A 17,424-nucleotide genomic window follows, 5' to 3' on the forward strand; every position below is an offset into this window, starting at 1 on the left:
ATTTTCTCTTCAATTTCTTGAGTCCTCTGAGGTTTGGGGAAATATTCAAAACCTTCATTTACGGATGTCTTCCTCATTATTTCACCCTCCTTAAGTTTCAACCTGCTCACATGCACCAAGTCATAGGGACATACCATCACCAAGCTTTTGCACACAGGACAAATTTCTTTAAGTCGAAGCTGTCCTTAGTAAGCCACAGGCATACAAGCAATTTCTTTTATATTTACTTCCAAGGTTTTTGTGATGGCAGATGTCTGCATCTGCAGCATAAGTGAAGTTAATCTGCAGTGTACTATTGTGAGGAATAGAATTATAGTGATGCTTTAAATTTTTAAAGATGGATTAGCAATATTTTCAAAAAACACATGGACTACACTAACCCTTGAGGCAACTGCTTTCTAATCTGGTAACCACTAGCCAGATGATGAGCATATCATGTGTGATTAATTCAAGTCATCAGCTGGCCGGAGCACCCAGTGCTTCCAGGGACTAGACCACCAACCAAGGAGTGTACAGGGAGGGATTCATGCTACATATGTAGCAGAGGATGGCCTTGTCTGACATCAACGGGAGGGGAGGCCCCTGGTTCTGTGGAGATTTGATGCCCCAGCATAGGGGGATGCCAGAGGAGTAGGGCGGGAGAGGATGGGTGGGTGGGGGTTCATACTCACACAAGCGAAGGGGAGGGAGGAGAGGGAGGTTGTGGGATTGGGGATATGTGGAGAGGAAACCAGGAAGTGGGATATCATTTGAGATGTAAATGAATGGAATGATTAATATAAACAAATAAATACAACTAAATGTCAGTTTTTACAAAGGTTGTTACATAAAAGTATGCAGAATATACCATTGTTGATACTCTATTTTGACTACATTAAAAGGTTAAGACTATAAACTGATATATTTTTACAGATAGTGATGCAATAAGATGTATTATATTTTTAATACTTCATGAAATAACAATTAGTGAAAAAGAGTTCATGAATTTGAAGGAGAGTGAGGAGGGGCATGTGGGAGAGTTTGGAGAAAAGAAAAGGAAGGAAAGGACATGTAATTGTATCTCAAAAAGATTTTAAAATTGCATGTGAACTGGTGTTTTGCTTTCATTTATGTCTTTACACCACATGCTTTCCTGTGTCCACAGAAGGCAGAAGAGTGATTCAGACCCCCAAGAAATAGTTCAGACAGTTATGGGCCACCATGATTGAGATTTGAACCCATTTTCTCTAGAAGAGAAGCCGCCCTATTTAAGATATGTAATTAAAATCTACTTCAGCTTTTCTTTTGACCTGTTATTAAGACAACTAGGAAACTTTAAATGATTTATATGAACAGATTTTATTTTGACTAGACAAGACATTTTTGAGCTATTATAAGGAGTTTTCTCAATATATATATAACATATACATATATATGTATATCTACAACTCATTATATATATTTATTTATATATGTATATATATATGACAAGAAGAAATTAAAATGAATGTATTTCTGTGCTCTGAGCTTAGCTCCATATGAATATCAGCAGTGACTTCCCTTGGTAACTTAAGGAAAAATTCTCAACTAATCATAATCCATATTCTATACTAGTCTAAAGAAATCAAAGCAAAGTGGAAGAAAATTTAGAAGTTAACACAACCAGGAAAGGACATTTGTTTCTTTGCTATGATCAGTTTAGGCTGGGCATGTGACTTTAGCTGCAGCCAAATGCTAATCTCCTAGCCTATTCATAAATCAGGAAGCTGAGGAAGGAAGACTGGATTTAATGCATCAACTCCCAGTCGGTGTCCAAGGAGCTTGTAAAAATATTTTTTAGGATGAATTTACTGGCTTGGTTTACTTGTAAAAAGGATTTGAACATCTTGATCCTACCTGGTGTCATACCAGAGGCCAAGAATTAGAAAAGTATGTTTTACAAGCTGGAGGGATGGCTCAGAGGTTAACATCACATATTGCTGTTGCAGAGGAGTTTAGCTCCCAACACATTCAATAAGTAGCTGACAACCACTGATAATTCCAGAGGCTTGAATGTCCTCTTCTGGATTCTGTGGGTTCCTGAACTCACATATGCACACATGTGCACACAAACACATACACACATTTAAAAATAAACACTTTAAAGAGAAAAGTGCATTTTCCAGAGAAAACCAAACCAATTATCCTTCCTATTAAGATGATCATAAAATCTTCATGGTACTCAGTAGCTTTGCTGGTAACAATGCTACTCAGTGTTTTCTCTTAAACTGTACTCTTTTTAAAACCTGATAGCATTAGATCTTTTTGGATGGAGGTAGAAAGGCACAAAAGCACAAATAACATGACAAGGTGACATGGAAGTTCATTTGTAATAATTAATGATACTGACAATGTCAAGGGGTTAGAGAACACAGAGAGAGAGAGAGAGAGAGAGAGAGAGAGAGAGAGAGAGAGAGAGACAGAGAGAGAGAGAGAGACAGAGACAGAGACAGAGACAGAGACAGAGAGACAGAGAGACAGAGAGACAGAACCAGAGACAGACAGAGAGAAACAGAAAGATGGACAGAGAGAGAAACCAACAGAGAGAAAATGAGTATACACAGACAGACAGACACAGAGACAGAGAGAGGAGACTGGGAAGTTCTGTTTCCTAGTAATACCAAGATAAGAGCCTTTGATATTTTTCTTTAGAGTGGCTGCTTTGGAATCTAGAGACTGTAAACAATAAGTCTGGTTAAAAGTAGCCTGCTTCTTGTTAATGGCTATGTAACCCAGGAGACTGCTGCCCTAGACACCTGAGGGGTACAAAGCTCTGCTGGAAAGAGTGGCCCAGGTTCTTTTCACAAATCATGAACTCACTAAGGCCTGTATCTAATCACATTTTTAAAAATAAACATGACAGGAGGTCTTGGTGGAAAAAATGAGTGACATAAAAAGAAAGCAACATATCCTCTCACATGACAAAGACTGTGTCTGAAAAACATCATACATTTCAGTGTATGGCATTACAGGCCACTGTATGAATCTACATGATAGGAAGATGGGTAGAGAGATGAATAGATGATTGTTGCAGATAGATACACAAATAGACAATTAAAGGGGAAAATGAGACCAAGAAGTGAAGAAAGGAAGAAGGCAGGAATGCACAGAGAAATAATCTGAGAACTGAGTGCCTTTTGTAATCGGGAATGACATCCACACCTTTGAATTTAATGGAAGAGACAAAAACTGAACTGAATGAAAGGAAGTGATAAACTTCAATACACAGTTTGTACTCTCTAGAAGGAGTCTGTGGTATTAAGTCAAAAGATCATGAAATTCTCTAAGAGACTTCTGTGACTGCTTTTAGGCAGTACATGTTCAGCATTAGGATGTTATTGTGCTTGGATAACATCCTGTGAAAGCTGGAAGGAGATGTTCTTTGGATTTTCTTGCATTCTGATTTTGTGCAATTCTGATTGCACAATTGTTAGCAATAGAAAGGCTTTTTATACCAATTATAGTCTGGCTTACACTAGTCAGTTCCTCTCTTTCTTCATATTTAAGTTAATTTAATGTGTTTAACACTAATCTCACCAAAGGTTAACTGTTCCTGGAACCAACTTTGAATCACAAATTGTATTTGAACTGGAACACTGTTAGGGAAAAATGACCAAGCAACTAGAACCAGGGGTCACTGGGCTGAAGACTAGAGAAAGAGGCAGAACCGTGGGAGAGCTGTTAATGGGAGGTAGATACAGTGGCCCATGCATGTAATCCCAGCACCTCTCGTGGTTAAGGCAGGAAGATGCTAACTTGGATGTTAGTCTAGGGTTCATAGTAAGATGTTCTCTCAAAACAAAACAAAATAAACTAGCAAAAAGGGATAAAGAAGAAAAGTGTTGCTAGGCTAACTTGGAAACAGATCAAGTTCTTGCAATGTTTGAAGTTGTCACAAAAACCTCTGAAGGTACTGTTAGAGATCAATTTAAATGGCAATGTGTTTGTTCTTAGCAGTGTTACAGCTTTAAAGATCAAACAGCCATTTTTAGGAAACTTAAAATTCCATCATCATCAAGTTTAAAAGATTATGACTTAATGTTCTTCTTGTGGGAAGTTTTAAGGAAAGGAGAGTTTTTTAAAAACTTATTACTTGGGCTAGAGAGATGGCTCAGCGGTTAGGAGTACTGACTGCTCTTCCAGAGGTCCTGAGTTCAAATCCCAGCAACCACATGGTGGCTCACAACCATCTGTAATGGGATCCAATGCCATCTTCTGGTGTGTCTGAAGACACCTACAGTACTTTCACATATAATAAATAAATAAATATTTAAATATTTAAAAAAACTTATTACTTAAGAATTTAATATTCAAGTACTTTGTGAATATTATTTCCATCACTCTCCTTCTTCCAAATCCACAACTTCATACCCTTTTACTCTTTAATTATTATAAATAAATTTATAACTACAAACTGTTGCATTTAGTATGGGAGCAGATCAAGGCTGACTGCTGAGATTGGATAACCTATCAAGGGGTTGTCACTGAAGAAGACTGCTTCTCCCTTTCTCAGAAGCCATTGATTGCCTGCTGTTCTTTCATCTAGTTGTGAGATTTCCTGCACCCACATTAGCATGTCAACTGGTACTGTCATTTTTCAAGTTTTATTTAGGCAACCATACTGTTGAGATTTCATGATACAGCTTCTCTATCAGACTTAGAAGATACCATCTCAAAGGAAACATTCTGGTCCTCTGAATCTTAAAATCTTCCCATACCCTCTTTGATGATGTTCCCTGAGCTGCAAGTATAAGGATTCTTTTGTAGATGCATCAGTTGGAGCTGGACATCCCCAGCCATTTGATCTTTGCATTTTGATTACAGAAAGCTGTGGTTTCCTATAACAGTTTCCATGCATTGCAAAAAGAAGCTCCTTTGATGAGAGGTGAGAGCTACATTTACTTGTGATACAATAATGCACTTATAAATTCTACTGGTTTATGAAAATGGTGATAGTAGGTTCTCCTCTAAGGTCCACAGTGTCAGCAGCCATGAGTACTGCGCTAGGTTTACAGTATCAGTCATTAGATCCCTACTGAGCAGGCCTTAAGTCCAAGTAAACACCTGTTAGTTACCTTCAGGAATATAAATGCCACTATTGCATCTTTGGGGGATATCTTGCCATTCCGGTCATAGTTGTGGTTCATAGGCTTTACAGCTAGATAAGACTACTGATTACCTTTCTCCTTTGGCATCCAGAATAACTGAAAAGGTGGACATTAAGCATGATTTTTCCCAGTGGATGAGAACACAGGTTTGGTAGGAAGGAAAGTGAGTGCCAGGGGTCAGAAAGAAATAGCACAAAGCCCTTTCCCCATCCTGCAAAATAAAATAATAAAATAAAATAAAATAAATTTTGGCGCGTTCCAACCAGTCTCTTTAAACTTTATATCCTCAAAAGGTAGCATCAGAAGTTAAATGACAGAGACAGGTCATATAGCAAACACCCTGGGAACCTATTTTTAAACCTTTCCATAGAATGCCAATGTAAAGTGTTTGACAAAGAATAGTAACACACTTGAGGCCACCTTGGACTTCCTGTCACTTCTTTGTACCACAGGCTGCCAAAACCCCGTATTATCTACCATCTCTAGAACTGTGCTTTGATTCATTAGTCCATAATCCACAATTACTTGGTACAAATACATAAACCTCTACACAAGATCTAAGTCCCACCTCCATTTCTCGTAGGAATCATCATATCATCCCCAATTTCTTTGAATTACCTACATTACATCTCAAGAATAATATAATAATGATTCTGTGTTCTCTACAACTCTAGTCAATGTTAAGTTTATGCATGGATTTGTGTACATAAAGCATATGTTTACTGATCTAATTTTATATTAAGTTCTAAATGGGAACCTTACAAGAGTAGAAGGAATTTATCATATATCCCACAACAGTGCTCTAATTCCTCTACCTAAGGCATAATTATCAGCAAATTGTTATGTGCTTAAGAGCAGCCTGTGTTGTCTACTGAACACAGCATTTTACTTTCCATAATAAAAGAAAACGCTTCAGAATGATCACTAGACAAATGGATTCCACTTGCGGCAGAGGAAATTACTATTCTCCACATTTTCCTTAGGAAAGAATTCTTCCATGATGGTAAGTCAAACTTGTCACCCATGAAAAAGCTGTGAAATGGAACCAGGTTGGAATAGAAGGAGAAGGATTGTTCATTAAGCCCACCTCAAACAGCACATAGTACCAGGGCCAATAGATTTGACTTGGCATGTATAAGGTTCATTCAAAAAACCTGTTCCTGGGTGAAATAAAGAGTTCATATAACTTGTCCCTGGGACCTTCTCTTAGGGGGAGAAAGCATGTGCGCTTTGGAACTTGATCAAGGCTTCCTTGGCTTAATATTCGTGTGTATAAAATTGTGGAGAGTGGAAAATCAAAGGATTGGATACAAGACATTTCCAGCCTACTGATTCCAGGGTGATGCTATATACAACAGGTCCTATATTCAGCAGGACAATTGCCATTTGTTAAATGCAAGTATCATTTGAATATTTTATTTCTTAATATTCCTACTCTACCAATACCAAGAGACAGTTGAGGACTTTCACTGAAAGTGAACGAAGGAGGGAGATCTACACTGTGCCCTCTCTGACTACATTATTTTCATGCACCATGTTTTCAAGTGGATTTTGGAGTTGTAGGCAAGAATGAGGAGTTGTGCCAAGTTCTCTCTCTTACCCCAGGATTGTTTAGGTAACCACAGTTATAACAGAAACAAACACATAATCCAATAGTGAGAGGTCTCCTTTGTCATGCAGTTCAGTAGCACTGAAGCTGGCTGTCACAACACAAAAAAGGACTTTGACAGGGAACTTTGCTTCTGTCCATAGACAAGCAAGTCAAGCCCAATGTACCTTTTTGCCCAGTTTCTCTCCTTAACGGAAGCCTAGAAACAAGTTCTAGTATGAAAGTTTACTTTTAATACTAAGTCACATTACATCTTCACATCAAACAATCACTTGTTATATCAGCTTTCAGTACCAAGATGGTTTCATGGATACCTCAATCCTCAGACACCTGAAAACTTCTGAAACAGAGAAATTTTATTTACTGATAGCCTCAAAACTGTCTCCAAAATATTCAAAGTAGGAATTCAAAAGAGCAACAACCAAACAGCAAAACAATCACCTCTCTGTGCATAGGAAAACACATACACAGTGATAGAAAATGAGGCAGAAGCCCCAAATAGAGCAGGTCTCCCTAAAAAGGGTTCTATTATATTTTTCTTTTTAATTGTGATTTTTAAAAGGGAAACAGCCATTTTCAAGCCATCTAGACAGCTATCTTCTAAATGAAACCATAAGAAAGTATCAGACTGTCAGATTCTTAACAATAATTGCCTAAGAATAATGGCTACATCAATAACTTAGTTAATTTTGTAGCATGTATTAATTATACAAATAATGGTTTTCATTATGACATACTGTACTTAAAACACCTTGTAAATTATATAAATTTGAACTTAAATGATCATTTTTCCCACTGATAATCTCAGTAACATTGGTATTGCTTCTTTTAACACAAAGCCATTTTTGGCTAAATCACATTTTAACAACATAAAACAAATCTATAGAAACTCTAAAAGAATGCCATTCAATGGGTGCATACAGTTTAGATAGAATATATCTAGATAGTACATAGGCATGCTCATCACATCAGTGGTGAGGGAGAAAGCAAGAAGAGAACCATAGGCTGACTCTGATTCTTTTGACTGCTTTTGGGACCCCTTCCCTCCTACTGGGTTTTCTTGCCTAGTCTTAATACGAAGGCATGTGCCTAGTCTTATTGTAACTTGATATGTCATGCTTTGTTAATATCCCTAGAAGGTCTTCCCTTTTCTGAAGGGAAATGGAGAAGGGTTGGATCTGGGGGAAAGGAAAGATGGGAGAACAGACTGGAAGGAGAGGAAGGAGGGGAAACTGAGGTCAGTGTGTAATGTATGAGAGAATTAAAAGAAACCACTAAAATAAAGAGGAAAAAAAGCCATCCACCAGTTGATCATTTATCCTATAAGTACTAGAGAATTCCCAATTGTGGGACTCATCCTCTTTTGAGAAAAAACACCTCCTCTTAGGCATATAGAAGTAGAATTAGCACCACCAATAATCTCAGAAACAGACATGGCAATCTGAGATATTTTTGCAAGTTAAAAATACAAAAAATGTCACGTGGCCAAGGACATGGAAGGTGCAAAATAAGGAAGAAGTTTTAGTTGGAGGCTCACTACTTATTTGTTTCGTCATCATGTAGGTCCTCAGTGACTGTGAGCACTAAGAGATCAGTGTGGCACCTTGTCTGCAATGCCTAACTTCAGTGTCATTAATGGCTCGGTTTCTTTCACTAGTGAGAATTAATTGGAGATTAAGCTAGTATACCAAACATATATGCTTATGCATATGCATGCAACATTTTAAAATTCACAGATGTTTCCCATTTCCTCCAGCAGAGGTCAGACAACAGCAATCCTGGACTATAAAAATCTAGGAAGCAATAGACTCCTGGAGAGTGTGATTTTATTTTCAAGAAAAGATAATGGAGCGTTTCATTCTCAATGCTACTTTTTCTGTACTCACACTTTCAAATTACATTTTCACAGCTCGCATGCTTTACTTTTGTAATAATTACAAAACAATAACATTTACTTTAAACTTCATAAAGAGCACTATTGGCATATGTAATTTTTTTGCCCTTTAGTAAGTCCAGGACACTGCATCATTATTCCTATTTTCTTGGTTGAACACAGATTAATAGGATAGTCTAAGAAAGAAGCACATTCGGTCTCTACAGTGAAAAATGATTTAAGGGCAATATCATGTCCACAGTTGATAACTAGAAGAATTCTCTCTCAGGCAAGGGATTCAATACAGTTGTAAGATGACCAGAATGAAACAAAACCTCCTAGACATGGCTTTAAAGTGACTGAGCCCCTGCACTGTGCAAAGAGAGAACAACAGCAAGTGTAAACACTGAGTATCTCTTTTGCTGTCTGGAGAAATCCAAGCGATCTTGGTGCCACAATGATTCAGTTTCTGCAAATCACACAGGCAAAATAAGGAAGACATTTTTTAAAAAGGTCAGTTTGACAACATATTTAAAAAGCAAAGAGCCCAACAAAGGAAGTTTACTAGGGATTGCCTTTGTTAAGCAAATCACACCATCACCATGCTGTATTTTCATTCCCAATTCATGTGAGTCTTTTTCACATAGAAACAAAGAGAAAGGCTTATTAAACAAAATTGGAAGGTCAGTCATTTCATATTACATTATGCCAAATCAAGTACCTGTTTCATTTCTATATTACTCAATGAGTCCCAATATATGGTCTGTTATGTGTGCTTCTTAATAGAATCAGACAAATATAAAGGCATTATACTGTTATATAAATTAAAACTGTTAGTAGTTTCTTCTTTTTGTTGTTTTGGTTTAGTTTTGGGTGGGCTGGGGACCAAACCTAAAGCCTCATACATGCTTAGCATGTGCTTGCAAACATGCTTAGGATGTGCTTGTACACCTAGGACCTCAAACAGGCTTAGCATGTGCTATATTCCCAAGCCACTCTCTCAGTTCCTCTTTCTTCCATTTTCTTAGGAAGTGACTTTTTTTTACCCTGGGCAATAAGTTTGCATTGCTTCTGTCTATCTCTGGGAGCAATTGAAGAAAAGAGAATGATAGAACTAAACCTCTACCAGAGCATGTGTAGCTCACAACTCTAATCTCAGCACATTCTGGAGATAGAAAGAGAAGATCCTGAATCCATGGTAAGGCTGGGCTACATTATTAGAGCCTGCCTCAAACAAACAAAAGCCACACACACACACACACACACACACACACACACACACACACACACACACACACACACACAAAGTCCACGGATAAAATCTCCTATTAGTTCTTCTGTGGAATTTCACAGTGAGGGAGGCCTAGAATAGAAAACTCTTTGCTTATCACAGATCAATTCTGGGAAAGCACGGAAATAGGGAGCTAAGACACCTGAAGACTTACAGTGGGAGAACTGGAAGCCACAGAGAGGTGTGGTCAGTGTGAACCCTCCTCATTTGTGCTTTCCTCTGTGGGGATTAATGGGGTTTCAGCTATTTGGTTTAAAGCTGCTAGAATTTCTGCTTTTCAAACATCATCCATTCCTCAAGCCCTTAGCAATGTGAGCTACACATAGATGTCAGATTGACCAAGAGAAATTACGATGAAGAGATAAGAGTTAACCATGGTTGGTATAGAGAAAAAAGAAGAAAAGACTCATAGGCCATGATATGTGAATAAGAGTAGGTGTGGAGGAGGAACCAGAGGACACAAATGACCCTAAGAAGCAGAGACAGAGTACATGCAGATAAATCATAGAGGGAGGCAGGTCAATGGCAATTCCATGAAAGGGACAAATTTGATTATTGGGCCACTTGTATACCAATTTCCAGAGAAGAACAATAACGTTAAGTGACATGTAAGATGCAATGATAAAAATATCAAAATATTGCTGGAGTTATATCCACCTTACCTTTACAAAGTGGATCAGCCGCTCAACTTCATTCACTTTATAGGTCTCCAATCCTAGCTCTTTGGCCAATCGTAAGATACGATTCTGGGTCGGCCCAACATAAGATCCTCCAAGGTCCACATATTTAACATTTTTATTCTGTTTTACCATGGGAAAAAATAAAGATGACTGTTTGTAAAAGACACTTTAGAGACCATTCTTATAAAAGAACACATCTCTGACTACACCCAGCAAATCTAGGTACTTGTTTCTCAATTACACCAAAAATAGCCCTACTTGTTTGTGGTGATTTACTTGCCTACTATCTAGCCCTCCCCAGTAGAAGTCATCCTATTGATGTTATTCTGTACGAACAAATAAAAATACTATAGATACACATAATAGAATAATATCATTTAGCACAACATAGATGCACCTGCAGGACATTATGCTAAGTGAAATAAATAAAATATAGACAGGCAAGTCCTATACAGTCTCAAATGTGGAATCTAAAATGAGTTAAACTCATGAAAGTAAAGAATATAACAGTGGCACTGGAGGTCTTATGGGTGTGGGTGTTAGGGACAGAGGAAATGGGGAACTACTGATGAAAGTGTACAAGTCAACAAGATGAGAGGAGTAAATTTGGAGCTTTGATACATACTATGATATCCTTGGTTGATAATAATGCATTGTATATTATAAAATAAACATAATATATTTCAAGTATGTTGACCCAAAGATGCCAAGTGACTGAGATAACAATTAACTTGATTTAATCACCCACATTTTACATGTATCACACTTTACTCCATAAGGGTAATACAATTATGATTTGATGTTTAAAAATAAATAGATAAATAAATAAATAAATAAATAAATAAATAGAGACTCCCCCTCTAACCCCCAAATTTACTTTGCATGGGTGAAATGATTGTGTTTGTGCTAGAGAAGACTCAAACTTGGGGTTGAAAAGTCCAGACTTTTATTAAATTTCTTGCTGTTACTACAACACAATTTACTTCTTCCTTTTCTACCTTCACATTTCTAGGTTCACAATGCTAATTATGAAGAAAAAAGACTGAAACAGAAGGAATGAAAGAGTTGAATAGAGATTAAAAAAGAAGCTTGGAATAGAAGTGCTGTGTGTTTACTATGTGCAAGTCCCTGGATGAAACACCTTAGCACTCATAAATAATGATGATGATGGTGGTGGTGATGATGGTGATGATGGTGGTGATGATGATTATGGAGGAGGAGGGAGAGGAAAAGGAGGAGGAGGAGGGGAGGAAAAGGAGGGGGAGGAAGAGGAGGAGAGGAACTATAAGGAACATTCTAGAGCCATGTTCCCTGTCTTAGAAGATAGGTAATGGAGATTTCAGGAAATACAAAAGTCTTAATACACAACTCAGTTTTTGATCCATGTTTCTCATCTGCATCCTTAGTATCTTACCCTAATTGTGTAAGTCCTGCCTCCCACACGGTCTCGTGCTTCCAGAACCACCACACTGAGGCCACAGTCATGCAAAAGTTTGGCTGCTGCCATACCTGGGGGAAATACAAGAAGACACTGTGATCAATTCTGTTAAAGGATTGCAGAATGCTCCTTATACCACCAGTTAACAAGCAAAGTCACTTTCACATGAGGTTTATTATAATACAACTAAGAAGTATGTAAGAATTCTCTGCAGAGTCCTAGAACCATCTAGGTTTCCATCTAGGAAACCAAGTGACTCTTCCAGAAAGAATAAAGTAAATTTCACGAACAGTGAATACCTCATCTAAATGAACATTCCATGTCATTATACCAATAGTATCCATATTTTAACAACTAAAGTATAGGCCAGACAACCTAATCTAAACACAAGACCACAATCAAGACCATCCATGTGCTGGAACCCAAAAGGTTCCATGCCAGCCCCACACTCCATTGTATGACTAACTATGAAAAGAAGAAGCAATGTGGAAGAGAGCTAGCCTTCAACACCTGCAAGAACACCTGGGAAAACTGAACTTTTGAGAGTTAACAAAAAATTCAAACCTGAGGTCATAAAACCAGACCATTTGTACATTTTCATTTCAGATATGCCTGGTAACGGAAGGATGAAATGTCTCCATCCATGTACTTTAATTATTCAGCTAGTCAAAATTATTTATTGACTACCCGTTTACAATCATTTGTACTAACACATCCTAGACATGGTCTAGTATTTTAGCTCTTAAAGCTCGGCACTCTTTTTAAGTGATGTCACTTTTGAAAAGAAGGTTTTTTTTTCTTCTATTGAAAATAGATTTTTTTCTCACATAATATATCTTGATTATGGTTTCTATTTACGCTCCTCCTCCCAGTTCTTCCCCGCCCATCCTCCCATCTGGACCCAGTACCATTCTGTTACTCACTAGAAAACAAACAAAACCCTGCATCTTTAAACCTCTCTTGGGCTGTGGCTGTAATTCAGAGGGATGCCACTTGCTAAGTATGTGGGATACCCAGGGTTTCTATCCATAGCATTGGCAAATATAAAAATATGAATAAAACCACTCACATAATCTAGTAAGAACTGCCTCTGATGGAAAATTGGTATTTTGAATTGAAGAGAAATATTTAGTCTTATGGTAAATTCAATTTACTTGGTTGCTACATAGGACCAAATAAAATCAAAGAAATGTCAAAATGCTACTGTGCCCCATTGTACACAAAACAGCTCCTTTATTGTTTACCAAAAATAATGACTATGTGATGTTAGGCTCCACTACTGCAACACACCCAATGGTCACTCGATTTAAACTACAGTTATTTCCTTGTATTAATTTATGCTGACAATATAGTTTAATGGTAGAGCACTTTCCTGGCTCATGTGAAACACTAAGTTCCATTTAAACAGTATGAAAAAAAGAAAAAAATAATTTTTTATAGTACATTGATTCACTAAGCTTATTCCTACAATGTAGTGAGCTAAGGTTCTTTGATAGCCTTATTTTTATGCCTGAGGAAACAAAGGCACAAACAGGCCACATTGACAGTAAATGAAAAAGCCAGCTCCACTCCAGCATCAGTGTTTGATTCACAGTCATCTTCATCTCTGATGACCTCTCTCATTGCATGTTAAATGATATTTTTCAGTACATTGGTACGAACATGTTTTGAAGACATACTTGAAACTTACGTGTTAGTAAGAACTCATTAGACATAAACCATGAATCTGAATGTAAAAGCATAATGACCCAGGGCTTCAGTCCCCATCTGGCAACACTTTTCAAAAAGAAAACCCCTTTCCCAGAGAGGCTAACTTAAATTGTCATTGTTTGGCTTAATGTATCTCTCCATCCCTGTCTCCAGAGGCAGAGTCACGGTTTCCATTTGGTGGCAGAGTAAGGTACTAAAGTCCTCAGTACAAGTGGCCACACCTATAGCAAGAAGCATTCCATGACCCAGTTTTAGAAACACAAGGTTGTAATGGAGTTTTAACTCCAGTTTTCCAGTTTAACCCCCACAACTACAAAAAAAAAAAAAAACAAAACTATTTTCTACTCAAATTTAGACTTGCAGACAGTTCGATGACCCTTTTCTTATCAAGCATCAGTCCAACAAATAAAATAACATGCAACCATAGTAACAGCTGTTATCAGCAAGTTCACATAAAGCACAGGAGCATGCTAGGGCTTAAACAAAAGAATTGGGGAGGAAATACAGCATTACTCATGGAAACTCACATATGAGATTCCACAAAGGGTACTCTCTTTTCATGAATACAGCTACCCAATAGTGTCTAACAAAAAGCCTAAACAGTCCTTTCTGCCTGTATTGCATTATAATTATGAATACAAAATGACCCAAAATGTTCTTAAGGATCATATAAGTATGTTTTGGGAAATCCTTTGCAATTTTTTAAACTTATATTCAAGGTGCTGGCAGGGGTCAGGGTGCATCAACTAACAAAAAAGAGAAAATTAAAAATACAAAAATTGATTTAGCTGGCACAAATGTGGATGGCGTAGGGCATCATTGAATTTTCGGAGGAGAGAACTAGAAAATTTAGCAGTTGGGGTGTCAGGATGCTATGATAAAGGCACAGGGAGTTGAGTAATCAGAGTAAGCAAAAGCTAACTCTCTAGAGCCTTCTGGCTCAAAAATGCATTATTTTTCATGTGTTCCTTTCCATGTTGGGTTTGGAACCTTTATCATATTTTTCCATGGAAACAAAATATGAGATACTATACATTCTCTAAGAAGGCTGGGAATGTCTATGTTCAATAAATCCTACTGTAAATGTTTTCATGAATTATGAACAGTATAGACTCTAAAACCACTAGAAAATATGATTGGCTCTGACAAAACCTGAAGCAGCTTATAAACACAATGTGACAGTACTTTTAAGGGATCTATATTTCCAGTTACTACCATAAACTAGGGAGCACTTACTGAGTTTCATGAACAACACTCCCCACAAAGTCCACTTGGTCCTCAACAAGGCTAAGAAATACTTTTATCCTAATTTTCAGCAGTCAGATAGGTTACATGATTAGTAAATGGAAGAATCAGAGGTGAACCCAAACCCTCACCCCTTAGCCAACATTCTTGGTCCAAAAAAGAAAAAAATGAAAAAAATATTTTAAACTAGTGATAAACCACATTCTTACAAACTATCTTAAAACATTCTGCTCTACATCTAAAAATTAAGAATCATTCAGAAAGTTTTACTTTTAACAGATAATTGACTGTTGAAAAGGATTCAAATATCCTGTGGCAGAGAGAGCTGTACTCTCAGAGGTGCTGACAGTCTTGAGAGCTCAGGGGAGACCTCCCCTTCTGCTCACATTCCTGACCCAAAAAGAACTTGCCTAGTACCCTCTGGATACAGGAACCTAGCAGCAGTCAGCAGCAGAACACTTCCAGTTTCTGCCTGCGCAAAGAGCCGAAAGCCAGTCTTCAGAAGCACCAACACACCTGAGTAAGACCAACTCATCTGCTTCAAGTGATTCAACTTCAGGTCACACAAAACCAGGAGCAGCTTCCTGTTCCCAGATCCAGCTAAAAGAAAAAAGGTCTACAGGAGTGCTGACATGCAGGCCTACAGGAGGGTGTCAATCCCCTCAAAGAGACACAAAGACAAGCTAACACCAGAGACAACCTGATGTCAAGAGGCAAGCACAGGAACCTAAGCAACAGAAACCAAGACTACTTGGCATCATCAGTGCCCAGTTCTCCCACCATAGCAAATACTGGATATCCAAACACACTGGGAAAGCAAGATTTGGATTTAAAATCACATGTCATGATGAAGACCCAGAAATGAACCCACACACCTATGGTCACTTGATCTTTGACAAAGGAGCTAAAAAGCATCCAGTCGAAAAAAGCATTTTCAACAAATGGTGTTGGATCAACTGCAGGTCAGCATGTAGAAGAATGCAAATTGACTCATTCTTATCACCCTGTACAATGCTTAAGTCCAAGTTGAACAAGGACCTCCATATAAAACCAGATACACTCAAACTAATAGAAGAAAAAGTGGGGAAAAGCCTCGAACACATGGAAACTGGGGAAAAATTCCTAAATAAAACACTGGTGGCTTATGTTCTAAGATAAAGATTCAATAAATGGGACCTCATAAAACTACAAAGCTTCTGTAAGGCAAAGGACACTGTTATTAGATCAAAACGGCAACCAACAGATTAGAAATAGATCTTTACCAATCCTAAATCTGATAGAGGGTAAATATCCAATATACACAAAGAACTCAAGAATGAAGACTCCCGAGAGCCAAATAACCCTATTAAAAATGGGATACAGAGCTTAACAAAGAATTCTCAACTGAGGAATATCGAATGTCTGAGAAGTACCTAAATGTTCAACATCTTTATTCATCAGGGAAATGAAAATCAAACCAACCCAGAGAGTCCACCTCAAGCCAGTCAGAATGGCTAAGATCAAAAACTCAGGTGACAGCAAATGCTGGCTAGGATGTGTAGAAAGAGGAACACTCCTCCATTGTTGGTGGAATTGCAGACTGGTACAACCATTCTGGAAATCAGTCTGGAGGTTCCTCAGAAAATTGGACATTGAACTACCTGAGGACCCAGCTATACCTCTCTTGGGCATATACCCAAAAGATGCCCCAACATATAACAAAGACAAATGCTCCACTATGTTTGTAGTAGCCTTATTTATAATAGCCAGAAGCTGGAAAGAACCCAGATGCCCTTCAACAGAGGAATGGATACAGAAAATGTGGTACATCTACACAATGGAATAGTACTCTGCTGTCAAAAACAATGACTTTATGAAATTCATAGGCAAGTGGATGGAACTGGAGAATATCATCCTGAGTGAAGTAACCCAATCCCAGAAAAACACACATGGTATGCACTCATTGATAGTGGATATTAGCCCAAATGCTCGAATTACCCTAGATGCATAGAACATATGAGACTCAAGAAGGATGATCAAAACATGAATGCTTCTCTCCTTCTTTAAAAGGGGAACAATAATACCCTTGGGAAGGAATAGGGAGGCAAAGTTTAGAACAGAGGCAGAAGGAACATCCATTCAGAGCCTGCCCCACATGTGGCCTATATATATACAGCCACCAAACTAGATAAGATGGATGAAGCAAAGAAGTACAGACTGACAGGAACTGGATGTAGATGTCCCTTGGGAGACACAGTCAAAGCACATCAAGTACAGTGGTGAATGCAAGCAGCAAACCACTGAACTGAGAACAGGACCCCTGTTGAAGGAATCAGAGAAAGGACTGGAAGAGCTTGAAGGGGCTTGAGACCCCATAAGAACAACAATGCCAACCAACCAGAGCTTCCAGGGACTAAGCCAGTACCCAAAGACTATACTCGGAGTGACCCTGAGCTCCAACCTCATAGGTAAC

At 38.1% G+C, this 17,424-nt stretch overlaps 1 protein-coding gene across 1 annotated transcript in view; it reads right to left on the reverse strand.

Moving 5' to 3' along the window:
* The window catches only part of Maob (monoamine oxidase B), a 104,701-nt gene that overhangs the window by 48,118 nt on the left and 39,159 nt on the right, over nucleotides 1-17,424 (reverse strand). Inside the window, 3 exon segments of the mRNA XM_032890243.1 lie at nucleotide 10,368; nucleotides 10,562-10,699; nucleotides 11,994-12,088. Of these exon segments, the coding sequence (XP_032746134.1) occupies nucleotide 10,368; nucleotides 10,562-10,699; nucleotides 11,994-12,088 (234 nt within the window).

Source organism: Rattus rattus, chromosome X (genome assembly GCF_011064425.1).
Source record: "Rattus rattus isolate New Zealand chromosome X, Rrattus_CSIRO_v1, whole genome shotgun sequence".
Lineage (NCBI taxonomy): Eukaryota > Metazoa > Chordata > Mammalia > Rodentia > Muridae > Rattus > Rattus rattus.